The sequence below is a fragment of the Myripristis murdjan genome, chromosome 10 (assembly GCF_902150065.1).
Source record: "Myripristis murdjan chromosome 10, fMyrMur1.1, whole genome shotgun sequence".
In the NCBI taxonomy this organism is placed as follows: Eukaryota; Metazoa; Chordata; class Actinopteri; order Holocentriformes; family Holocentridae; genus Myripristis; species Myripristis murdjan.
Genome location: NC_043989.1, coordinates 13,517,302 through 13,544,424, shown reverse-complemented (window position 1 = coordinate 13,544,424; position 27,123 = coordinate 13,517,302). Strand labels below are relative to the sequence as shown.

Sequence of the window (27,123 nt, the reverse complement as noted above, 5' to 3'; positions counted from 1 at the left end):
TTATTAATAATAACACCAGCATTTTCTTTTTCGGCTTGATATCAAAATGTCCTGTAATGCTGTTGTACCGTTCTCCATCCCCAAACAGCTGAAAATAGAAATAAATAGGAAGGGGATTTTGAGTTCCTGTAAAACCAGTGGATGGAGAGTTTTTGTTCCATAATAAACTAGAACATGAGCTTTGAAAGGCAGAAATCTCACCACTTGGTGAAGATATGGACGAGTCACTTCATTGATCAGCAGCTTCATCAACCCCATGCAGGTGTATGGTTGGGCTAAGGAGCTGCAAAAATCGTGTACTGCCCCTTTAAATTCCTTATATAGTTTTCCAATGCATAGACAAAGTTAGCAGTGGTCAGGTAGGCGCTCTCTGTCCCATTCATTGTGTCTGCTCTGTCCCAGGGCTGTAGGTGCTGAGTAGCTGCTAAACCACGAGACACTTGGACTGCGTAGATCCTCTAGACACGGGGTCAAACGGACGAGTGTCTGCCAAAGAACAGGGAAGGGGAGTAAATCAAGGTGGAAGGACAGAGAGTGAGACAGGGACATCTTATCAAGCAGATAGTCTAAGTTGCCCTTTAAAATCTACTATTTCCTTCCTGGACTGAAACTTTTTTATCCAGGCATTCTTGAGCAGAGTGGAGAGAGTTGTGCCCATATTAGGAGCATGTTATCTAGCAGAAAATATGCCGGGGAGAATAAAATGTCGTCACACTTGGCTGTGTAGAGAGCTGCTTCCCATTCACACCACTCCCCTGTTCCCTGGAAACATGAGTCTGAAAAATATAATAAGCTTCTGCATACCCCAAACGTATGCAAATATCATTTACTACAGCAGAGACTATCTTCAGTGACTAAGTTGCTGTAAAAAATGTATATATTTGCATAGAGTTGTTTGGATGTTTATTATGTTTTTTCAGGCTTGTTTGAAGTTTAGCTCCAGCACCCCAGCCAAGCCTCATAGCAGTTCAGTGGTGTTTTGATTCATTTTGAACATGTGTAGATTAATTAAATTGTCTCAAAATTAGGTTTTCTAAAGACTCGTTTCATCTTTTGTGGTAATTGGAAGAGAGTAACACAGTCAGTTCACATCCACAGGTTGATATGATGTTTATCCACCTTACACAAATGAAAGATTTAGATTCTTTCACTGCTGTGTTGGAAGAATAAGACTTGATCGCTGGCTGAGGAGAGGAAGAGGGCACAGTGCCACATGGCTTGTGGCATTAACACTCTGGCAGTGCAGAGTGTTAGTCCACGGTTGGCAGCCTTGGAGGGGGGCAGCCACTGTCCAGTCAACACTCAGCAAATAGAGGTCATTTATGCCTGGATTTGTGTCTGAGCAAACTGAATTTCAATCAAGAAAAGTAAATTTGATTTGGGGAATTCAAATTTGAAATTACAGAACAAAGCTAAACATTCATCGCATTAATTTTTCCAGTCATCACATTCTGCCTTGCATATTCAAACTCTGAATGAGTTTATATAACAAATCCAGTTTATTTAAAACTGTTTACTGTTAAACTTGGACGGGTGCTGATCCCCAAAAACAGGGGAAGGCCAAGGGTTGAAACGTGTGTACTATTTGTGCTGCTGCATAAATTACAAAGGTACCTAAATTACAAAGCAACCTAAACTGTGTGAGTGCTGCGTGTTTTAACAGCTGTCTTTTTATCTAACAGGATCTCTGAAGCTTGTTTACCGCGTCCTCTCACAATCCAGAAACATGATGTAATGAAACAAGATAAATGAGAAGGCCGTCACAGCAAGAGGTTTAATCAAAAGCACAGGCTTCTGTTTATTGACCGTTGCACGCACATGAACAGGTGAGGGTATATTTACACAGATGTAAACAGTCAGTACCTGCAACACAGAGGAAAAGAGACAGCACACCGTCTCCCTCTCCCTCCCACACACACAGACGAACACACACGCATGCTCTCTATCATACATACACACTCACTGGCATGAGCACAGATGCATATGCAATAGATGCACAGATATGTGCACATAGATGCATGCACACACCCATACACACACTCACTCACACACGCACACACACACACACACACACACACACACACACACAATTTGCAATATAAAGATAAAGTGGACTGTCTGAAAACACAGAGCACAGCAAGCCCCTTTGGTCAGCTACTTCAGACAAGGTTCCAATGATCAAAGCCAATCACAATTACCATTCAAATTACAGAGAGAGAACACATACTGGCAGAGCAGTACAGGCAAATACGTAAACCTATATGGGCTTTTGCAGATTCCACATTATTTAATGTGTCAGTCAAAGAATAGTGGCACACACACAATAGTGGCACCCCCCGGGGTCATAGTCTAAGATGAATGGAGAATGAATGAGACTGATTTCATGCTCTGTATAGGTCATGGCAATAGCATTCAAACAGCGATTTGTAACTAACATACACAGAAACCTGTGTGCCTGAATGGCAAAGTCAGAAGATAAGACGATTACAGTATTGTGGTACTTTCAACTCAACTGCCTCTGTAACATGGAACTAAATCTTTACAAAGTAAGGTAACAACTGGTCACTGAAGTAACTTAATTTCTACTGGTCATTAATTCACCATTCATTGGAGTTGCATGAATCTCATTTTTCCATCACCTTCCAAAACATAGGGTCAATAATATGAAAGCAGCTGTTAGATAAGACAAGCAATACAGCAAGACAATAAGAAAAAAAAAACATTCTCAAAGGATGAGTGCAAATGGTTCAACTTTTTTGTACTTGATCAGTTCCCTTCTACATAATAAAATTTAATAAAACAAACAAACAAAAACAGTATAAAATGGTGGGAAAATATCACTTTCCTGGACAATGTGGTGTCAAAAGACATGCCTGATTTAAAAAAAAAAAAAAAAAAAAATTGTGAACGCTCTCAATTAGAAGTTCCTGCACAGCAGAAGATAACACTGTGGAAGGCAAAGCTATATCTCAAAGTCTGCTCTTCCTTCCACTTCTATATTAGCCCCCAACACACACACACACACACACGCACACCAACAGACACACACACATACACAGGCATCCCCAACTGTCCCTCCAGTGCCATTTCTCTTTCTTCCATCATCTATTCCTCCTCTTTTCTTTAACCTCACCCATTGCGGTCCTCTTTCATCCATCATAATAAACCCTGTTTATTCATTTTGCCCTGAGGCCGAATTACAAAACTTATTTCTTCAAGCCACCTTGTTTGAGTTTTGTCTGGCAGCTGGTCCGCCTCTGTTCACATCAACACTGCGTTGCCAGGGCAACATCCTATCAGCATTTCCTCTTCAAACCAAATGAACAGCTGCTACTCCGCGACCAGAAGGAGACACAAAACCTTCAGTTGTCCCCGTGCAACCAGCAAAACACAATAATCGATTCAGTGTAAAAAATATGGGACACACTGAAATAAATCTTTCGAAATGTAACATACCCATCCACAAGTACCTTTTATGATATGCAATGGGGCATGTTCTTATTATTCACGATTCTTTTCATATTATTATTATTATTATTTTGTATTATTATTAACTACTGTTAAGCTATCAAGCCATTAACCTCAGAGGAATCAAACACACACTGCAGTTGTGTGTTGAGGGGAAACATAGCAAGCACAGAACTGCCCACTACCTGTCATGGCAATCCTACTAAAGCTGGACCATCTTAATACCTAGAAAATATCTTCTCACATCAGGGATGGATTAATTGCAATAATAACAAATGTGGCTTTGCTTACACTCACTGATTTCACGGCCCTATCATGACAGTGTGTATAAAATCAAATATAAAGATAGACATTGCACTAAGATGCCTAGCTTATACTAATAAAATCAACAGTGTGCTTACCAGTAACATGGTATTAGGCATGTTTCCATATCAAATTCATATATCCACATGTGAATTTCAGCTTCAGTTAATTCATGAGAAAATTTGACCCAAAGTCAAGACTACAGAGTTTAATGATACTTATGCAAGATTGTGATAGAAAATGTCTACAGAGCACAATGCCAAATAAGTGTGACAAATTGGATTTACCTTGTGGTACCTAAGCTATGTTTCAAAAAGAATACAAAATACTTGGAGGTTGTCTGCATTCAATTTTCACAAAATGTCAAATGCAGGACAAAAAAAATGGCACTAGCTCTCACCATTTGGATCCCGTATGCAAAACAACAGCCCTTCATTCTGCTGTAGGCGACATCAGCTTCTAAAATAAGGTGTAAAGTCCCTCTCTATGTCACAGTCAAAGGTCATTGGGAGAGATCCACCACTTTCACTGCCAGGTTACGCTGCATCAGAGGCATCACATTGTTACAAGCTATCTACAGGCATACAGCACTAACCGACGGCCCAACGCCCATTGAGTATATTGCTACCTTATGGACAGAGGTGTCTTTTTATTATTATTATTATTTTTTTTAATAGAGGAAAACTACTACCGCATGACCACCCATTCTGAACTGGCTCTGCTCCCCAGAGGTGATCCAGGATGGGCTGCCAGGCGTAAAACTACAATCACCAGGCACTTGATTGTAACCAAATGTACAGTAATGTTTAGCCACTGGGTCAGCATGCCTTTGATCACACTGTGTGACACGCCGAGAAAAGGCAGCAACATTCAAGGTCAGACCCAAAGCACAAACCCCCTCAACTTCCCAGGCTCCCACACATAGAAAACAACAGAAGCATCCTTAGCATGCATATCAAAGTTATAGTACTCTTGTGATACACACATAGACAAATTAGCTAGTGGGAGGTGCTTTGACTTAACTTAGAGACTAACGCATGCTTCTAGACTTCTGTGCAATGCTACTGTAAGGTGACTGCCACACAAATTTTAAGCCAAATTTAGAAAAAGAAATGAAGATCTTTTTCAATTAAAAACCAAAACCCAACAAATAAATAGACTATATTACAGTTTGCCAGATGCCAGAAAGGTGTGGAAACAAGTAGAATGAGAATGAGGTAGAGACAGTAATTTGCCACTAGAGGAAGTGGGGAACGAAAACAAAAACAAGACATGAAATGGCGAGAAGATGAGCGAAAAGGTAGGAGGGATAAGGCAAGGTGCAAAAAGAAAGAGACTGAGAAGTGGAAGAGTGAAAGAAGGAGTGTCAGAGGCCAGTCTTTTGTTCGATTTCTCTGGTCAATCTGGTGAGTTGGACGGTTGTCTGGGGCTGGGCTGACAGACGCCCCCCTACCCCTCACATCCGTAGGCGGTGGTGGGGGTCTGTAAAGGGGGGCTCAGAGTCGTCCATAGGCAGTACCAGGCGTGTGCCCCGCATCACCAGCTCATGGTCACCGTACGTTAGCTCTCTGTCAAGCTCATCAGACGTGGCAGCGCCAGCCGAGGCACCTGCCGGCCCGCCACTGGTGTGGGCACCGGTGGCGTCTGTACTGACCGTGATGTCACCGTAGGTCAGGCTGATATCCCCGTCTGTCAGGATGAGGTCAGAGTCGTCATCCTTCAGCTGGCACTCGTTCTGGAGGAGGAGAAACACAACAAATGTAAGATATCCCATAGCTTTCAACACAAACCAGAGTAGAAACGCAAAGCTTATCTATTTTTTGAGGCTGTAAAGTCAGCGTTTCTTCCACCTGGATCCTATGATTTCCCAAATTTCTTTGCAAAAAAAAAAAAAGTTGCACACATTGAGGTTCACTTTTTTATTTTAGTCCAAAATCCCTATGGAGATCTGAACGAGATTAGCAAGAAATGCCAAAAAAAAAAATCTGTGCTACACAGAAGCTTAGCAGATATACTGCATTTTGTTCCATGATATAAAAAACATAATATCACCTTAGTGATTTCTCATCTTTCATGTATTTTCATATGATGTGTTGCTAGCAAAATACTAACTATTTGGAAGAGGGACCTTCAACATTTGTAGCAACAATATAGAACAGAACTAACCAATAACTAATGAGAACTAGTCAATACCGATATGAACAATAACAGATATAACAAATATTTAAAATAAAGGTGTGAAAATCTGAATGTCCCACACAGTCTGGTGAGATGTGGTAAAAGAATTCTCTCTCACTCAGGATTTCCACGATGAAACGACTAAACAACTTTCACCAATCGATGGCTGAAATCCTGGCTTTGTGCATGGCTCAAATACAACAATCATATCAGTTTGATTCAATCATGTGTTTGATAGACCAAAGCTTCCAAATCCATTTTTACAGACTTATTTTTTTTTTATCCAAGTCACAGAGGATGAACAATTCACAAGCAAAATTGGGTCAGGAATAGCTGTGTGAGTCAGTGTCTGACCTCGTAGGCCTGAGGGCTGGTCAGACAGCGGGCCAGCGGGCCGCAGCAGGCGGGCAGTGTGGCTGTGAGAGGGGGGCCGCTGTGAGTCAGGATGGGCTTCAGGTAGCTGAGGGGGGGACTGCAGTCAAGGACCATTAAAACTGAAGGAAGCACGGTGAGACAGTCAGTGGAGACTTTTAAAGAGATCCCCCCTAACTATGAATAATGAATGTGAATTGAGGTTATTTGTAAAGTTACTGTTTCATATCCATATTTCTGTCAGTCTTGTACAACTTACAAGGGCACAGTAAATAAGGTTAAGAGGTAATTTCCTTGACATGCATAAAGTTTAACAATACCACACAGCCAATAAGGGGAGTCATTTGTCTTGTCACGAGTCTGTGCTCGGCGCTCCCTCTGCTGTCTGCCACAGTGAACTTCACTGCTAACATCCAAATATGCAACGAATGGTTAACATGACAACGATCAACCAAAGACACAAAGCAGATACTAAATTTAAGAGCCGGGGATCTTGAAGCATGATAAAAATCTGCCCTTTAGTGACGCAAGAGAAAACACCAAAGGATACTTGTGGTCAAAGTTGTACCAGACTCTGAAAAGCCAGGCGCTCTCTTGTTTGGTGCTCCTTCTCTCTGAGCCTTCAGCAATACTCATCTAGAAAAAAAAAATACAGATATGTAGTTTAAATATTTTCTTATATTCATGGTATGTAATTCACTACAGTAGTAAATCTTTCACAAGGGCTTCACTTACAGAGTTATCTTGGTCGGAGTCCACTCCCACTCTGTTAAAAGAACCAGATATGGATGTTAGTTACAGCCGCTGAGCACAATTAACTGTGAGAGCACAACAGGGCTGAAGTACCTGTTTCAGCAAATTCCTGACTAGTAAAGGCCCAAGGGAAGTCATGCAAATTTTATCTTTGAACAAACGTTGGGATTCTAGGCCTTTTAACCTGCAAGAAGTACCAGGTGGGTGGGAAAAAGACATTATTCTGAGCACAAGTCTGCACAAATCAAGTACTTAAAATCAATTTACTGAACATTATCTGAAGTGTCCTGATGTGGCAAACCCCACCCATCTGGCACTCCAAGCAGGCTGCACCAGATTCTAATTATTTGCAAATACTATGCGACCCAGGATGACACCGATATCCAGGGCGAGCTGAGGTCATACCGTATGCGCTGGCAGGACAGCATCTGGGTGGTGCCACCTCCACAAATCCAGACAGTGAAGAAGACCACGAGGAGAGTGGTGGAAAACATCATCTGACGGGCGTATGTAGCCGTGTCCCTGATGGACAGGGCAAAGGTCATCGCCCCACGCAGTCCTGAGGATCACAATGGAGAGAATGATAAACACAAGAACTCGTTTCTGCATTCAACAGGTGAGGTGAGCAGAGTCTGCATTCCTTCATGTGTGTGTTATCTTTCTGTTTTGTCACACTGTGCACGGTGGCATGCAAGAGGTGGAAAAACATTCCAGTGCACAATCACAAGAAGTCAGCACACCAACACTGTGTGCAATGACACAAAAACCCCATTTTCCCTGTATAGACTTATAGTTGACTCAGCAAGCTTTCTAATATTTAGAGGACAAACTCAACAGTGAAAGCACCAAACGGTCGTCATCTGCACACGACTCACCCGCAAACATCATCATGTGCTGGAAGTTGGATCTGATCTTGTGGCGCCGTCCCAGGTTGAGAAGGAAGGAGAGCGGGTAGATGTTGGCGGCCCTGCCCAGGAACACAGCCAGCTGGGTGGGAACGTGGTCAAGGAGGGGTCTCCATCCAAAAAAAAAAATTAGATAGTGCAGCCTACTCACTATGCAACGCTTATGTAACAGGCTTGTGATTTTCTGTTTGCTTCTTGGTCGCAAACTGAAATAGTTTAGGAAATTCAGTAACTGCATTATCATCTTTGATCACTGCAGCATCATAAACCTCACAAACACTATTTTGTGACCACCATTTGTTACTATGAATGTCACTAACTTGTTGGCACTACAAAGATTTATACGTAAAGATACGAAGGCCCCGACGATAAACATTGGGTTGAAGACGTGGTTCTGGAAGGTGAACAGCGTCAGACCCATGTAGGAGAAAATGAAGTTCTCTGCCAGGAAGTTCAGTAGTTCAAACAGCTGCAACACAACACGACACAAACATTTTTGTTAGCCGACTACAAACATCGCTGATGTATACCAAAATTATTAAGAAAATGACAGGAAATTTGCACGGTACATTCACAACCAAACAAGTACAGGAGCATACACTTTGCTTACATGGCTTTGACAAAGGATAAACTGTTATATCACAATAAAACTTTTGTATCTTGATTTTCAAAGCAAAAAAAAAAGTTTTGTAATGAAAAAAATCTCACAAGCAAAAAAGTGGGAACATTTATTTTAACAGTTCTCAGTTTTAAATTCTTTACATTCATTTCACCCTGTTTTTATTTTGGGGAGTAGGCACCTGATTATCTTATGAAAATGGCTTGTAAAAAGATATACCTGTCACATTGTAGCCTTTTCTTCTTTCACATCTGTTTTCTGGCATTCAAATCTATTTTTCAGTTTCACAACCTCTTTTTAACAATCAAAATAAAGATACAACTCCATACTTGACATATATAAACAGAAGGGGAAGTGGTTTGGTTGTAGTCCGGGCCTCACCTGTTTGGTCCTGTCCTGGGACTCAGGGGACAAGTTATTGAAAGTGTAGTGGGCCTGGGTGATCCCACAGAACAGCACTGCCACCACACCTGCAACACCGCAGACAGAGGCAGAGGGCGGATCAACGCGTTTTATGATCCATTAACGGCAAAAATGGAATGTTATACTTTACTAGTCCTCATCAGGAAATTTTATGATGCTTGGCTCGGGAGTCTGACCCCACGTCCTCGAGCTGAAAGTCAGTTTCTGTAGCTGCTAGGCCACCCAACAGCCTTGATCTGAAACGTTGTTATCGATTATTACTCCCTTAATTAGTCATGTCTTTTTCACACCCCAAAATTCACCAGTGTGCGCTAATGTGAGAATGATAATATGAAATCATATATCAGTTAGTGAACTCTTTTATCCAAAGTAATTTATAGTGCATACAGTGTATATATTTTTATTATGGGTGGCCTGAGTGAGTATCAAACCCCTTACCTTGGCAGTATATGTGAAATCTTTCTATCCATCTATCCATATGTGTGTGTGCGTGTGTGTGTGTGTTACCTGTGAAGCCACAGGCCTCAGCCAATAGGAACGTGCTCCACGACATGAGAAAGAACAGAGCCGTCTCCAACAGCTGGAAATCCCTCAGCTTGGTGAACTTAGTCACGTAAGGACAACAGTCAAGGAAATAAAGGAGAGAGGGGCATTTCTCTAGTATTTTGGCATATTTTAGCACTCTCAAATGAATAGAAGTAACTGAGAAAAATTCAAACACGCAGTCATTATCGTTTTGCAAAAGTGTTAGCCATTTCGATTTTGCTGCAGCGTCGAGTGAAATCAACCGGTCGGGACTAGAGAAAGCAGAATATCTCCAGCCAATCAGAGCAGTGGCCCTTCTGTTCTGGCGCCATGTCCCCAAAAACAGCCTGCGTACTTCTGAGAAGAAATATTACTTATTAAAAAACATTTCTAAAAAAAAATTGTCAAACATATTTCAGGTAATCATGTAAAATTACTGAGTAAGGGAAAAATCCTCCCTCCATAAACAATCTTTGGTAGATTGGTGCCATGGTCAGTAAATATTTAATCTATTATTTAGGGTTAAATCTTATTTTTAATCTGAAATAAATTAATAAATAAACAAACCCAATGTGGCACAAAATTAATTTGTGTCTGAAATCAAACATTTTCAAGGTCTCTTGCATAATATTAAATAATAATATATCTTGCATAATAATTTGTATTTGAAAATATTGTCATAGTTTCAAAAGAATTCTTGAAACAAGTGAATACCCCATGGGAGGATTTTTTTTGCCCCAGTTGTTTTAAGGAACGCAAGCTTTTAAGAGAGATTTTTTTTTTTTTTTTTTTTTTTGGCAACACAGACGTACACATAGCCCTCATCTGTTAGACTGTAACACCGGGAGATCATTTCAAATTTAGTATATAATTAATAATTCAATTAATATAGTGAGCTGTGATCACGACGTGTAAATATTTTATGGTGGATGGTTTTTAACAAAGTGCTAAAAAATTAAAACTGTGAGAAAGATATGAGGGCTGTGACGACTCCGGTGGCCACTCCCAGGGCGAAAGAGCCGCTGAAGACTCCCAGGAAAATCCCAAAGGACTTGAGCATCGCCATGACCTCAAACGTGTGGCTGTTGTCCCCCTGGGGCTGGTACGCTACGATAGACCTGGTGCAACACAAACACAAGACCCGACCTTCGATGGCAAGAACCAAACTCAAGCAAAAGACATTAGGACACACATCTGTTGACAAATGATTACAGGACAGTCTAATCTCCCCGACTAGTTTTATGATGTGCCTGTATGATATGCAGGTGCTGCTCCTCTCAGTCATATGTATCCACAAGGCTCAGTGCCGTCCTTCTCTCTGTACAGAATTATTTTTATTATTTTCTTGCAAGCATTTTAGACCTGCTTATGCTCTTAAAAAGTGGCCTTCACAGCCGTCACAAGTGTCGGTTTAAGAAAAAAGCAACTGCAAAAACATCTCAGTCTTTGTTTTTATCTAAAATGCAGGAAGATCGTGATGTTTCAGGATGATTTAAATACGAGCGGGTCATAAAAATAAAAGATGAATATAAAAAAAAAGCATAAAACATTCATTTCAAGTATTTAGCCAAGACAGTCCAACCTTTCCTGCACAAATCTCTTAATAATAAATCCGTTTCTTATGAGGAAAACGCCATCCGTTTGGCACCTAAACAAGACGAATCACACCATTTTTGTATTTTCTCAATATTTTGTGCCCTGGTCGCTCTTGGATAGCAGATTTTGTGTCTCAGTGGATTCATCTTGGTGAATTAAAGGTTAAATGGGAAAAAAAGAAAACAATATTTGAAGCATGTCAGACTCTAATGGGAGATTCATTAACTTGGTCCATTTCCAGTTGCCCCAGTTAAAAAACAAGTCACTCACCAGATTTATTTTCGGAAATTGTCAACATTTGGCACTGACTTGCTGCTCCCTCCTAAGCCTCTGAGTATATTTCAAAAGACGCTATTAATATCTGCTCTCAGTTAACAATCAAGATTGAATAATGAGTAACCAAAAGAAACAAATCACTGCATATTTTACAGGGCGTGTTTCTCTGTTGGTGAGCTAGCATCTCATATCACAAGGCCTGTGTTTCCAGGTGAACTAGAAAGACACAACGCTGCTGTACTCAGCACAACCACTGCAAGGATTGGCCAGAGTTTCTCCCCAGACCAGCCCTTCCACTCTGCCTGCCATGAGAAACAACACCTCTGTGACAACAACAACAGCGCTCCAGACAAGCTGAGAGGCGTCAGCTATGGGTCAGTTTCCCCACAGCGTTAATGAGAAGCTGATATCAAGTTAGCTAAAGGTCACTGAGCCATCAATACAAACACAAAACTTGCACTTTCACCATTTACTCTCACAAAACCGGCGTGACCTTAATGAAGCAGCAGAAGCCGTTTGGCCACATGAGCGCTCACGATGGATGGGGACAGATGCAGAGTCATGGTTTCTGTGTGGTGTAAATGAAAGGCAGGCAGAGGACTTACGAGGACAGGACCACAGCCACCGCATCGTTGAGCACACTCTCCCCGAACAGCAGAGCGTACAGATCCGCATCCACCTGCAGCTCGTTGAAGATGGCCAGGACGGTCACTGCAAAACAAACACACACACACGCTTGTACTCGTCCTCCATCTTTTGAGAACCCAAATAACAATAAACCTCACAGAGCAAAGTCAGAGGAATCATGTTTTTGGGTACGTTGTTTTTGTTGGTCACCTTTTCTTTACCTTGCAATTCAACCTTTCTGTTTGACTTTAATTCAGTTCAACACTGCGCTGTATAAATATACCTCCCCATCATCGAGACTGTCCTTTAATCACAATATAACAGTCAGGGTACGACACACTCCAGTAGGAAGCGGTTATGCAACGCTACTGTAGCCTGAAACTAACTTACGCACCAGGGTCTGTGGCAGAGACGATGGCCCCAAAGAACAGACAGTCAGTGAAAAAAAAGTCTCCATCCAGCTGTCCCACCTGCTTCATTAGCATCACACAGCCGTACATCAGCAAGCTGAAAAACAGAGGAACAGCAGGTACTTCCCATATCACAACCACCGCCACCAGGCTTTACTGTTATAGGGAAGCTTTAACACCACAGAAACTGACAAATAACAATATCACACTGGAGTGAAATTAATTCGGTGCATGTTGCCTAGAATGTAAAATGTACAGGGGAAATCAGAACGGTGGATTTGTTTTGGGGTTTTTTTGTGGGAAGTAAAGCGATATTGTTCTTACCCAATAATGAAACAAGAAATGACCGTCCCCAAAAAGGCATAAGCCAAGATGGATCCCATATTTCGGAAAAAATGTCTCTGAAAGACATAACAGTGGAACACAATCAAATATCATCTACATGTAGAGCACAATATGAGTGTTTCACCTTGATTAAATGCTTCAGCTACCTAGGTTTCTAAAAATGAGAAAGACAGAAGTGGATATTAGCATGTGATCCTGAAAAGAGGACGTGACATCGTCGGAGAAGCTCAATCATACACGTTAAAAATAGATCCTCTCTCTAATTGTTGAGCACTCAGGGACAGTGTCTGCAATAATACTCTACCCTTTTCAAGCTGTAGCCCGCATGGAAGATGATTGGGGGTAGCAGGATGTTGAAGAACACTTCTGGGTCAAAGGTCACCTGAGTCACACACAAGAGAGCAAACAAATAAACAACAAAAAAAAATCAGTAGCATAGTTTAGTGCTGAATCACTGCAATGAACGATGATGCATCTGTTTTCATACCAGAATCCTCCAAAGGGCAATTATTGCTAATTCTGGTCAGTCAAAATATTTTGATTTTTATGCTACTTTGATTAATGGGGGATTTTAATCATTACATCATCGGGCAGAAATGACATATTTGGGACAAAAAGAGGCAGCTCCCTGGCTGACCAACCAAAAACTGGATTTGACAGTGAAATCACAAGACGGGGCATGGAGACAGCTTCTCCACGCAGACAGAGGCAAATGCATGTCAGCTGATACCAATTTTGCGCTCATGAAGTTCTTCATCAGACCACCTTTCAGCCTCTGCTTTTACATGTCGGCTGGAGGACTAAAGGGACAGTGAGGAATGCTGTTACTAAGGCGAGGATTCGGCTTTTTAATTTTCACGCAGATCAGGTGACAGCGCTGAAGCATCACTACACTCAACACACTTAACGTGACACATCAACCTACACGGGACAATTATCCAACTCACACAGCAGCAGCAGCTTCTGCGACGGTTTGCCTGTTTATCACTTGTGGTTTGAGGTTTGAGTTTATAATAGAAAAAAAAAAAAAAAAAAGCATGTGAACTCAATGCTATTGACCAGCTGGAAATCCCAGATCCAGACCATCACCAAAATCTAATCAACTGATCCTCTGGCAAAGGGTGATTCATTCCCAAATTACATCCAAATTCATTTGTTAATTTTTGAGATATGTAGGGGGGTGAAAACATGCCTACCCTCTTACTTGGCTGTCAGAGGTAATAAGACTTTCTTTAGGTTCTAAGAGAGTTTTCTATAGGCTGATCTGAAACGTGGCCAGCACTGGTGCCTTCTTCTCAGCTATAAAACAGCACACCGGTCTCTCTACCTTGCGCAGCATCTCGTTGTCTTGCACGTCGTCGACCTCATTGGCACTGATCTCCCCTTTCAGAGTGTACTCATAGAATTTGCCGCTGACGTTCACCAGCAGGGTGGCGGGGCTGGCGTTGACGTGGCAGCTCAGGGTCACGTTACTAATGTCTCGGGGAACATGGATGCCGTAGCGCAAGACCACACCAACCAGCAACCCTGGACAGAGGCAGAGGAAAATGAAGTGGGGAAAGAAAAAATAAAAAAAATAAAAACATAAAGGTCAGATTAACATTCCAGGTTACAGTTTTAGCTGCAACAAGGAATGTGCAACATGTGTGATGAAAATTACATGCTTGGATGTCCTTCTCATGGCCTACTTCAGGAGCGGGATGTAGAGCTGGTGCTTATTTGTATTCATTATCAAGGCAAAGTAAAAAAACAAACATGCCACTACTAGTGTCAACAGAATCAACATAGCTTTATCCCTCACTCTGTAACCAACACTGAAACACTTAAAGTTTCCATCATCCCCACAGTGACCGTAAATCAAAACGAGAGTACATAATCACACCACTATAGTTGTTGTTACAAACATTTTCTCAAATTTGAAATAAATATTTTTAGGCTGCTTTTTTTCCTACTTGAAGATTACAGACTTGTGCTTCATTTGCAATTCAGTGTACTTATTCTACTGTAGCCTAACTCTTGTAAGTTTCTGTTTACTTTTTAATCTTTATGAATACTTTTTATTAGTAAAGTTAATTAGTAAAGAGTGTGTGCTGAATGGGATTTTTGTTTTTGCCACGCTATCAAATCAAGAACCTTCTCCTGAAGCAAGAGTGAGGGGGGTTTCATTGGTATTGGTATCACTTCCAGTATCGGGACACCCCCATCACCAACATGTGAGCCTTTCAGGAGCAACACAAAACGGCCTTGTGTTTAGCCTTGTCCACCATGCATTTGACTTTATTCAGTGTGGGGGTTTAAGAGTTTCATGGGCCCAGGGTACCCACTTGCTACACGTTTATCTTAAGCTGAAATTAAACTTCAACTAAAGTTAAACATGATAATAACTCAGATTTAACTTATGAGTAACTTTCAGATGTCAACAGCAATATAATGACATACCAGGAATACTACCTTACAGCATGTAACTGTAACAGGACGATACACAAGACACCACAACAGGAGAAATATTAGTTATACTGTTCTGGTTGGAAGGCAAGAAATATAATATATTGTTGGCAAGCAACAATTTTCAGTATGAGCCTGCACTGTGTCTAGTAACGAGGGCCCAAAACCTACAATGGAGGTCTTTTACTACTGAATAAAATTTTATTAAAAAAAAAAAAAAAAAAAAAAAAAAAAAATCAACTAACAGTGCTGGTGACATCAAACAGTCAGGTGGGGCTTCTCACCATAAATCATCGCCAGTCCAGTTTCGTGTAAAAACCTGAATCGCCGGTGTTTGAACAGCCAAATGGTTAAGATGGTGAGGGTGAGGAGCATGATGAAGATGAGCAGGTCTGCACTGTCCTGCCTGTGGCTCTCCTCAGCCTTCTTCTCTGTAACGATGTTCTCCATGGCACTGTCCTCCTCAGGAGAAGATGCTCCGCACACACAGATGCAGACAGACAGGCTCACCAGCAGCAGCAGCCACAGTGTCCTCGTTGCCCTCTTGGCACTGTTGACAGTCAGCCGAAACCCCATTTTGGCTGCTCTGCGGTCAAATGTTGTACCGTCGTCGTCGAGAAAAGCAAACTTTACCGGAATATGGCATATAAGCTGGGAGACTGGCAGCAGAAAGACGACAGCAACAGAGGAATCGATCCCGGCCCGGAAGTGAAAGTAATTTTTCCAGAAAAGTGTACCATGTTTGTTTCGACATAAAAGTCCCTTAAAAATCTGTACATCGAAATAAACTACACCGGGACAAACTACACCGTCACATATTGTATATCACCGCTGAGACGAATTTTTATAATACTTAGCGTTATATTTAGTGTCTACACACGGGCTATCTTCGTAGATGCGGACATTAGTTCCGGTTGAGGACTTTTATTGTGAAGTCTGTCTGACTTTCATCATTTTGAACTGGAAGTGTGATTGATCGCAAGATAATAAATTCAGCATCTATTTTTTTTTAAACATCATAATACAGTTTTGATGTGTAATATCCGAGAGGAAACACATGGTTATAAAAAAAAAAAAGAACATACTGAAAATTTACAAATTCCTGGATTTTTTTGCACCGTAATTCATTATGGATGGAATCTGAGATCAGCATAACGATGCAAAAATAGTTTGGGCTAACATAATATAAATATCTTCCAAATTAGCGGAATCGGAGGGACATTTTTTCAAATTTTCAAATTTTCACTTCCTCTTTCTCTCCTTTTGACTGTCATTCCCAAACTGTCCACATGATGGCAATCAAACAGAGTGCGCTTCGTGACAAGTCTCGCGATACACAGTGAAGAGGGACAGTAGTAGAATATGTTGCATTCGTTTTTATCGGAAAAAAGATTTTTAAGGTTCAATGTTTAACATTTCATTTGAGCTGCCTTTATTTCTGGGATGATTGTGAATTTCTTGCTTTCGTTTTGCCGATATGTTTCCTCTTAGATCTTTGCCTACCACGTGATATCAGCCAAATTACCCTCACGAGCATAACAAAATGGATATAAACTTTGCAATCTAATATACAAAATGGTACAAACAAGGGGGCGGTGTGCGCAGTGGCTGTCCAAAATAATATTTATATGTACATCTATTGTCACTGTTACTTCGGCATTTTCTTCCGACATGCTTGATACTGAAATGTGTACCCAAGAGCAAGTATAATAGGTTTTCCGATGAGTACTTGAATGCAGCATAAGCCTGCAGACGGTCAGTCCAGGGGAGCTCGGCGGTCCGTGTTTGTTTCGTGTAAACGGTGTCGGTTTTAGAGGAAATCTCTTTTCATTCTTGATTTACCTGTGTTTTAAGGTTTTACACATTTTAATGCAAGTGTTACTTGCAGAGTAAGAAGACAAAGATGACGTCTAAAATCAAAGGTAATCGCTTTTGGAAATCATTTTGCTTAGCCAACGTAGCTATGGCATAAGAGACGCTGATAGCACTGCTAATGCTAATCAGCTGGAAACAAAAGTAGCTCAAATAAAATGAAAAAAATGGAGTAGTTAGCACACTGCTGACATTTGTGTTGCATTATTGGCTCAGCGTCTAACTTAGGTTTAAACATATGTACACCTTAAAAGCTTGTATCTTAGCATGGTTTACTGTGTATTTATGTGCAGGGCATGCTAACGGAAGCTAGCTGGCTACACCACACTGTCGGTAACGTTAAATGAATGACATGCAGTCACTCCATGTATGTTTTTTTAGCGGAATAAAACGTGAATGTGAAATAATAGTAACCACACATCATAGAGACTAATAGCAGATATGGAGTTTTAAATGAACACGGCATAAAGTAGTAGCGTCTTAATAGTATAGCTTACTCTTGTCTATATTGTTGGCTGCTGAACATGTAATTATTTTCATAGTTTACTCATCTCTTATATTTATTTATCACGCTATTATGGGGTTGAATCAGTATTGAAGATCACTAACAACACTCTTCTGAAGCAAGAATCAGAAAATAACACTCCCATCTGATAACTTGAGAGATATTTTCCACCATTTTCTCTAACTGGATGAACAGTTTCTCTTTTGAAGCAGTTTTGGGTTGGGGGAAGTTTTCTGTCTTTGTTGGGACGTTTTTTTTAGGTTTCTAGATGTTTTAGTGGAGGTTGTAGTGCTAAAGCTGGTGGATGGGGACTTTATAGCAATCTATAAATTTAACAATTTTATTGTCAACCTCAAACCTATGCTTTAAAAAAAGAAATAGGCCACCTCACTCTCTTCCATGTTTCACTAGTGTAGTAATGGCAGTATTCTTGCTGTTGTGTCCCATCTTTTAAGTCCCAAAGTGCTTTACAATTGTGGCAGAAGGATTATCAGTACAGATGTACATGATTAAAAGAGTAATGCATGAAAGGCAAGACAAATACTAAAATTAGACATGAATCCTGTTCAGTGAAGCATTAACAGAGTGAAAACTGTCTGCACATACTGCTTGGGCAGTATCCCAAGTTTAATATCATGATATTGTCCTGCCTGAATCTAACAATAGACAATATCATACAATATTATACCCTCTCCCTTGATGTAGGGGGACCTGTATGTATGTATGTATGTATGTATGTATGTATGTATTTATTTATTTATTTTAATGTTAGTAGCCTTAGCTTATGAATAAATAACAGACTGAGAGGTTGATATACTGTTCACCTTTACCTGTGCTCTGTGTACAACACTAATGGAGAAAGTTTAAATAGAGAATGCAATGAAATTCTAATAGAATTTGCACTTTGACTTTGCACTTTGACTAACGCTAACCCTAACCCTAACCTCCTCTCTAACTTTATTATACATGTTGGGGATGGCTGTCTTGGTGAAATATTTTCAGCCAGGCAGCTTACACTGGTGATCCAGTGTTTCAGTCATTTCCCTTTTTTTCCACCATGTGAAGCAGCATCATACCTTTGGTGAGATAGTGTCGCAGCACTAGTGCATTTGTTCCGACTTGCACTATTTTTTTTTATATTTTGCTGATTTGGTGAATGCACTGATAATTGTCAGCTGGTGGCGACTGGTGGCGGTGTTGGTGGCTGCTCCCTCTCCAGCTGATGCTGAGTCAAATTGAGCAAACTGTGCTGGGTGATGGACTCTGAGGTGAGATGGCAAATTTGTGGTGTTGCCTTGCTCAGTTATCACCTGCCTTCGGCGAAGACAACATATGGCTTCATTTAAATCCTTTGGCTCGCCATTTTCTACAGCATTAAAGACAAAATACTGCCAAATTGGCGAGTTAGAGTTATTCTTTGAAACTAAGTCCTCTATGTCTGTGTATTCAAGCGCTACATGCACCTCTACATCATGAATGCCACCATGACAGTTCCACATGCATTTTCTTTCAAAATAAAAGTCCAAAGATGCTGTAACAGCAGTTCAGTATTTGATATTGTGAAAAATATCGCAAATGATGGCAAATACTGCGATATTTGGTAATATCTGATATCGGCCCAAGCCTAGTCTTCAGTACTAGGCAGGGTCCAGACAGATTGAACTGTACGGCTTGACTAACATCACAGTGTGTTCATAGTGGGATGCAGACTGCAGTTACATGAACTGATGAGAAGCAGCAAGCTATTTACTCTACCAGTATTAATCCTGTTGGTGATGTCTCCTAATTGCAGTTGGAAAGGTCGGCTCGAAGAGTAAAGAGGATGCTCCGTACGAATTGGAGAGTCAGTTTGTCCTGAGGCTACCCACGGTAAGAGTTACACATGCTGAAAATGATAATTTGTGTGAAATAACATTTTCTGGGAAAAAAAAACAAACACAAATTTGTCTTTTTATTTGAAAGGAATATGCCTCGACAGTGAGGAGGATTGCTCAGTCCAGCAGCATGAACCTGAAAGATAGACTCACCATCGAGTTGCACTGTAAGTCAGTTTGCCATTAGCCGTTACTCTGGCGTTTACCTCTGAGTTGTCTTTGAATACCCAGACTTTTGAAAACCACATTCAAATTTGTTGCTCATTCTCCTGTTATGTTAAGGCTATTATCAGTAGATTAAGCAGATCCATGCAAGAACAGAAATTTGCCCGTTTTTGTATGTGACAGCAAATATATTTTTCTATTGAAGATACGAATTTAGCATCTGCATTGTTTGTAAGCATTGGACCAAAAAGCAGTTTCATCCAGTTAAGCCTTTAAAACATAGCCACTTTCTCAGGCTCGCAACATATCAGTCGCTGCAGTTTGCTTTTGTCAGGTCTTACGACAGCACATTCTCACGCAGAACAAATCCACATCATGTTATCCTCTCTTGTAGCGGATGGTCGGCATGGCATCGTGAGAGTAGACCGCGTCCCATTGGCCTGTAAGCTGGTAGATCTGCCATGTATCCTTGAGTCTCTGAAAACGGTGGACAAGAAAACTTTTTACAAAACAGCTGATGTCTGTCAGGTAAAAACAGCACCATGATGTTGGATGTTTTCAAATAGATAATGTTGTTGCTTGCTCTAAGAGTAGCCATACAGAGGATTACTCCACCACATGCACAGTTATTTGCTCCATATTGGCTCCATGGCATCCTCCTAACTATGTGCTTACCATCCATGGGTTAGATGCTGGTATGTACACTAGATGGAGATCTTTACCCTCCTTTAGAGGAGCCTACGGGAAGCACTGACCCCAAGAGCAAGAAGAAGGACAAAGACAAGGACAAGAAGTTCATCTGGAACCACGGCAGTAAGTCGACAAATATATACACACATACAGATTGCTCTTAGTTTGGCCCTTTGGGCTGTTACTTCTGAAACTTCAGGCGTGACTAATTCAGGACATTTAGTTTGCCCTCCGCAGCTGATTGAGCTGCCTTGACTCCACTAATCCATTTGTTTTTGTCTCCAGTCACCTGCCCTCTGAAGAACACACGCAAGAGGAGATTTCGGAAGACTGCGAAAAAGAAGGTTCTGACATTTTCATTTCCCCTTGAGCAGCCTCCCCACACCCTCCTTCCCATCTCCCATCCATCTCTTTAGCATCTCTTGTGATGATCCATCTCTTTGCCAGGCTTTATTCCAACAAGACATTTACATTTCATAAAACAGGAACTGTGGTGAAAGTGAAAACTAAGATTTACATATAAATAAAGCCTTTCCATCTTAGTTTGCCCCAAAGGTATGCAAGAAAGCAATTTCACCACTGCTTTGATCAGAGTGAAAGTGGGCGCGTGAGCACCAGACTTCTACTTTGTCTTTTGAATAAATCTTCCTGAAGGTGCAGAGCCGAGCCATATTGATTTGGCCCCCCTCCGTTTTTAATCGCTAATGTGCTTGCTGGCATGTGTCCAGATGCTACCATTGTGTGTCTGTGTGTGTGCGCGCGTGTGTGTGAGAAAGAGAGAGGGATATACCAAAAGCACTGCATGTAACCCCATCCTCCTTTTGCAGTACATTGAATCTCCTGATGTGGAAAAGGAGGTGAAGAGATTGCTGAGCACAGACGCCGAGGCTGTCAGTGTTCGTATCCTTTTAGCCACTCACAAACACATCTGTTCTCCAGCAGCAGTAACCCAGAAAAATGACACTAGCGTTTGTGCCATGTATCACATATCTTGTTTTTGTTGATGTGAAATCCAAAGCCTAGTCATGAATTTTAAGAAGCACAAAATAATTAATACTGCGTTGCCTTTGTAGGGAAACCTAAGTCTCACTCAGCAGCTGCTCTAATATTATGTCCTATCACCCAGATTGCAAATGCAGTTTAGCCAAGATATGTTGATGAAAGCCCCAAGTGGGGGCCTTGACTCCTCCTTGGCTCACCGGGTTTGACTCCGTGTAATGTCTCCATGGGAGAGAGATACACTTTTCAAGGAGGCCATTAGCTCTCTAATCAAAGTCTAAACTTCCCTGACAGAATAAGACAGAATAAGAGCAGGGCAGGGCTGCTTTGAATCTGTGCTTGCACTGTGTTAATTTAGATGGACTGTGCATTATCTTTGCCTAGTTAGTCACGGTAAAGCAGGGGTCTAATTATAGTTTGAGCATGGCATTGAAAAAACAGTTATCGGCATGGCATGTTAATAAATGTTACATGAATGCCAGTTCCTATGGGCTGTTGTCAGCTTTTAGCATTAAATTCAACACAAATGAAGAAGTATACAATGACAAGTGTGAAATGTTGAGGACCACCCGTGTTTTGTTGCAAAACATCTGGGCTGAAGGAGCACAGTGTACAGAGGGTAGGTTGACCTTAACCTGTGGCGTCCAGGGTGGGAGGTAATAGCAGAGGATGAAACCAAGGAGGCAGACCAGCATGGCTCCCTGGCCAACCTGGACTCCTCACCTGGTACCTCAGGACACAAGATGGGCCACGGGTCCTCAGGTAAGTGACTCATGATGCTGTAAATAACTCATTGGAATATAGATGGTTCAGGTATTGGAGTATTATTTCCCTGCCAGAGATCTTTTTAAGATTTTGTGAGTGAGCACCTTCTTGGATACAAACAGGTATGCTGGCACTTTTTAGGTGCAGGGTATATAGAAATGCTGTTGCACTGTGCATTACACAACGTGTTAAGCGCAAATGCATGAACATGGCAAGGAACCAACAGAGCCCAGCTGTTACAGACGTGTTCACAAGCCCCTAAAATGCAGTGATCAGTGTGATTAGGGCTAATAGATTTTTGGAAAATGGCAAAATAATCCTCCCTCCCTTTTTGGAGTGCCTTCTTGGCTCATAAATAACCTTTACATATATTATTTATTTTTTATTATGTTGTGCTTGAGAATAAGTTTAACTGTCCATGATTTTTTACAGATAGATTCAGTTCAGTTAAAAGCAGAGCAAAACTGAATGCATTTTAAGACCAGGTTTTTATAGACAAAACAGTCCCACAGTCACTGATTGACTCACAACAGCAGGCTCTTGAATTCAAAAAGGTAAACCTGCTGAATAGTCTTGATTGCCCTGATTGGAAAGATTTGGATAATTTCTTACTGAGAGAGGCCAATCAGAATCAAATCTATATTGATGTGTGAACTGGAGTTATTCTAAGACGCACTGTGAACGTGGATTGATTATCAAAAATGTAACATTACAAAATTTAAATTAAAAAGTTTTAATGAAACATCTTTGATTATATGTCTTCGAACACAGGATCCTTAAATTCCTATAATATGGAACAGTTAAAGCTATCCAGGGGATTTTAGTGTCAAATTCAGCATTTTAATTTTTGTTTCTGTCAACAAAGCAAAGCTTCTTAGTAAACAAAACACAAGAGGTTATCGCATCGTAAAGCACAAGAGGTGCTTTGTGCTGCTCTAAAGCAGTAATTTCGAAACTAAACACATTTTTACTAAGTATACCTTCTCAATAGATTCTCACCAGGCAAATGCCTCTCCATTCTGTTTGAAAATGGCTGCTGAGACCTCCTCCCTGTTTCTATTGCACTGAGGCAGATAATGCAGATGGTTTGATGATATGTTTATTTTAGGTTATTGTGGTGAGGGAGGAAATTTAATTTCACACAGGATGTGTTAAATTACACAGGGTTTGAAAGCAAGTAATTTTTTCCATGCAAGAGAAGGTGCTCACACCATTATGAGCATATATTTATAAACCGCATTAGTCATATCTGATTTATGTCATATCACACCATCTTCTGATTTTTATTTGCTCAACACAGCCTTAACTTGACTAGTTTTTCTAGTCCTATACTAAGCTTGCACTTATTCTAAATTCATGTTTCCATATCCCTGTCCATGTTGATCAACCTCTGTTCTTTCTGCATGGGCAGCCCAACGAGATGAGCTGAGGGAGATCTTCAATGACATCAGCAGCAGCAGCGAGGATGAGGAAGACGAAGGGGACCGCCACGAAGACGAGGACCTGAATATTATGGACACAGAGGATGATCTGGTCAGACAGCTCCAAGACAAACTCAACGAATCGGACTCTACACACCATGAAACTGACAGAAACAGCCAGATAGGTGAGAGGATGTGACGGCTTCTGTGCAGGTCTGGACAGCTATGGACAGCCAGTGTGGTGATTTTACAGGTCCTGCTCTGACCTCATGTGTATTTACTGATTTTGTGCTTCTGACAGGTGTTGATATATGCTAGTATGACAAATGCTGTTCAGCTGCATAAATATGTGTCCAGTTTGACAGTCATATACCCCCATATCGGCTCAGGTAGTGTTGAAACCTGACTAAATTATTAAAATCCTGCTAAGAAATTCAGGTCTAGAAAAAGTAGTGTTGTTTTAAAATGAACAATGTGTAGGGACTTGATGTATATGGTAACAGGGATGTGTAGGTGCATATGTGCATCTGCATACATTTGTTATAAAACAATAGTACGTTCGCATGTTTGTGCAATGCTGAAAAGTGTCTTGAAAGTAATGTGGGTGGATGAAGTAAGTGCAGCTATAGAGTTTTGCAGTCAGTCTTTCATGCTGTGTTAGCAACATCTCATATTTACATCCTCGTGTGAATGCAGATTCTGTCAGCCTGCTAACTTGGCATACCATCAGTGTCTCCAGCGTGTTAATTTTTTCTTCTGGAGTGATCCTTCTCGAGAACTGGGCATGCTGATTTCAGAACAGACTTGGATATTATGAGGACGGCCTGACATCAGTTTAAATCAAACCCTCAGATACATGTCAAAGCAGAGGTCTAAAATATCTTCAGCCAGGTGTCTGGACGTCTAATCATCAGAGCTGAGATTTCTAGGTCAGACATCACACACACACACACACTGTCTCGACACACTCTCGCCCTCACATAAACCCAAAGACCAACTTGTGCACTCTTTCTCAAGTCCACGTGTGTGCCCTCACCCACATACGCGCGGCTCTCGTCGCTCCACTTGCTGCCCCGACTGCCCAGTCTGACAGGTGTTGCAGCTCCGTGTGCTGCTGAGACAGCTGTCTAATCTGACAGCTCAATGCCTCCTCATCTGCATACATGGAGCTGTCAGTCAGTGAGACTACTGGTTAATGCTACTGCACCAGTCCAGCTCAGCCCAGTGGAGCCTTTCCTAATATGCTGGAGTCTCGCCAGGCATATTTCTGACAACTTGTTGACTTGTAATGAGTGGCAGCCAGATGAGCTGTGTCTGCAGGGAGTTTAAAATCCATGGGTTGTTTTCGTGGGTTTAGAGTCCATGGGGGGAGAAGAGGCTTGATAGAATTAGGTTGAAGTGTAGTTGATGATGATGATGAATCCACAGGTGGTTGTGATGAGGCTGTTTCAGTTTTGGTGGATTTAATGAGAACTGTCCTGTGGAGCCAAGGACAGACTGTAGGTGTATCCTTTCATGCTTTGGCCTGCTGGTTCATGTCCTTTTTAAATGGGTCTTTGGCTGCCATTAATGTCAGTTTGTCAGGCTGAGGTGGAGGTGCCCTGGTGGTTCAGCAGGATGAAATGAGCACCATTTACTCACGGCTTTGAGTTTGAATCTCAAAATGTGTCACATAATCACACCTCTAGCTTTTTCTGTGTGTTTGGTTCCCTGCGGCAAAACTAAGTGACGTAAGAATAATGACAAGTGTGTTGTGTGTAGGTGGTGTGTGAGTATTTGTGTGGAGGGGTAACATATGAACCTCCTGCTTTTCCCTGCAGTAATGGAGTATCAGGTGCAGATCAACAGTGTCAAGGCAAAGCTTCAGGAAACCCGCGCCCGAAAGAAACAGCAGGAGGAACTCATCATGAAAGTAGAAAATCAGGCCCTGAAGGTAAGCAATGAACACGTGCACAAATGCTTTGTTTTCTTACACTCACAAAGTAGTCACACACAGATAGTGGGTGTTCATTTACTGGAACATATGCAAGTACACACCCATGAGCTTAGAAGTAAAAAAAAAAAAAATCTTCATGAAGCATAAATAAAAAAGGTGAAAAGCAAAAGATAAATATTATATTCTGCCTTCTGTCCTTTGTAAGCATTTCTTTGCAGATAAAATGCCATGGAAATTCATCGTTCCACCCAGTGCTCTTTTTAGATTTTACAACGTGAAACATGAGCAGACATGGACCTTTTTTTTTTTTTTTTTTTTTAACTTTGCCATTTAGGGCTCTCATTGCCCAGTGTTTTGGGGCTGTCAAAGCCCTATCTCCAGTCATTATTATCACAGGCACAGGGAAAAGGTCAGCTGTCTCTGACTGGCATTCGAAATGGCCTTTCTGTCAGAGTAGATAGTGACATGAGCAGTCCAGGCAGACACACATTTAAAGCCATCACAATTTAATGAGCCTTGGTATGCCGACTCAAACAAATCTTGTTTGTCTCTGTTCTCCCAGAACCGCTTCCAAGCTTTGTTGAACGAGATTATTCAGCAGGAGGAGCGGGAGATGGAGCAGGTAAGAGCCTTGTAATAAAAGGTTAGAATCAGTGTTTGCTGTGCACTTTCTACAGCTCTCCCCCTTTTCCATGAACGTGATACATCCTACTATCAGATGTCATTCCGCTCACTGTCCATTCAGAATATTGCAGTTTTCATGGCTAATACCAAAGCTAATTTTTCAAATCGACCCACGTTAAATCGAATTTGTCAGGGGATACCGGCCGAGTCCTGCTCCGGCCACCCACTGTCTTGGTTTGTTGTTTGTATTGACAAATGAAGGCAACAAATTAATGTGCAAAGACATGTTAATCATCATCCACTTAGCCTCCAATTACACCCTCGGGCTGTCGGGCATCAATCAAGCCTGCTATTTTCTGCTCCAACAGCTGGCCTCGCTTCAGGAGCAGCTGGACTCACTGATTGAGAAGTGACCACCAGGGGGCAGCCTCACGTCGTCTTCGTCCACAGGCTCAAAGGAAGAGCAGAAACTTCTGCACCACCACCACCACCACCACCGGGGGAGGAGGGAGTCCTGATTAGCTGACATGCTGTGTCATTCCTAGCACTGTTTGTCAAACAGTACACGAAGAGTTTATTACTTTCTGTATTAAAGTTAATATTTTCTTTTTGAGTTGACAGAATTCACTTTATGTTGTCAGTGACTGTATGATTAAACCTTTTTCTTGGCTTGAATGCAAAGTTTCGTATGTTTTACTTGTCATTCTGTAGTGTAATCCCAATTAACATTTCAGTCGCCGTTTACCTCAGCTCACCTCTCTTACATTAGTGCATCTGTATGAAGAACAAATTACAGCTATTGTATGTGCTAAACAAAAAGAGACATCAACACATAATGACTCGCTAGAGCAATATATCAAAGACAGACCACCAGAATGAGTTTCCTGTCCTCAAGAAGGAGTTACATTGTTAGTAGTTTTCTGCTGCTGGTGGATAAACTTTCCACAAGTCCCCAAAGTTGTTCAATTAGGGCAAGATCTGGCTGACTGAGATGGCATATGGTTTTCATCATTAAAATGCTCTCTCA

General features: G+C 41.3%; 2 protein-coding genes across 2 annotated transcripts; one reads left to right on the top strand and one right to left on the bottom strand.

The window, feature by feature from the left end:
- Positions 1-1,773: 1,773 nt before the first annotated feature.
- slc9a6a (solute carrier family 9 member A6a) lies at positions 1,774-15,948 on the bottom strand. The gene is made up of 16 exons (XM_030061785.1): positions 15,530-15,948; positions 14,128-14,327; positions 13,105-13,182; positions 12,780-12,856; positions 12,440-12,552; positions 12,024-12,129; positions 10,523-10,664; positions 9,529-9,634; positions 8,980-9,068; positions 8,335-8,448; positions 7,950-8,061; positions 7,480-7,633; positions 7,057-7,087; positions 6,872-6,957; positions 6,304-6,409; positions 1,774-5,506 (listed from the first exon to the last, which is right to left on the bottom strand). Exons 1-16 carry the CDS (start codon positions 15,819-15,821, stop codon positions 5,228-5,230), a joined length of 2,085 nt encoding a protein of 694 aa, XP_029917645.1. The 5' UTR covers positions 15,822-15,948; the 3' UTR covers positions 1,774-5,227.
- A 1,030-nt stretch (positions 15,949-16,978) lies between these two features.
- Positions 16,979-26,777, top strand: taf7 (TAF7 RNA polymerase II, TATA box binding protein (TBP)-associated factor). Its single transcript, XM_030061787.1, has 12 exons — positions 16,979-17,167; positions 19,415-19,491; positions 19,585-19,663; positions 20,056-20,189; positions 20,351-20,474; positions 20,637-20,695; positions 21,179-21,251; positions 21,999-22,112; positions 23,527-23,721; positions 25,357-25,469; positions 26,035-26,094; positions 26,465-26,777. The coding sequence occupies exons 1-12, from the start codon at positions 17,149-17,151 to the stop codon at positions 26,507-26,509; spliced, it is 1,092 nt and encodes a 363-aa protein (XP_029917647.1). The 5' UTR covers positions 16,979-17,148; the 3' UTR covers positions 26,510-26,777.
- The last annotated feature ends 346 nt before the right edge of the window (positions 26,778-27,123 follow it).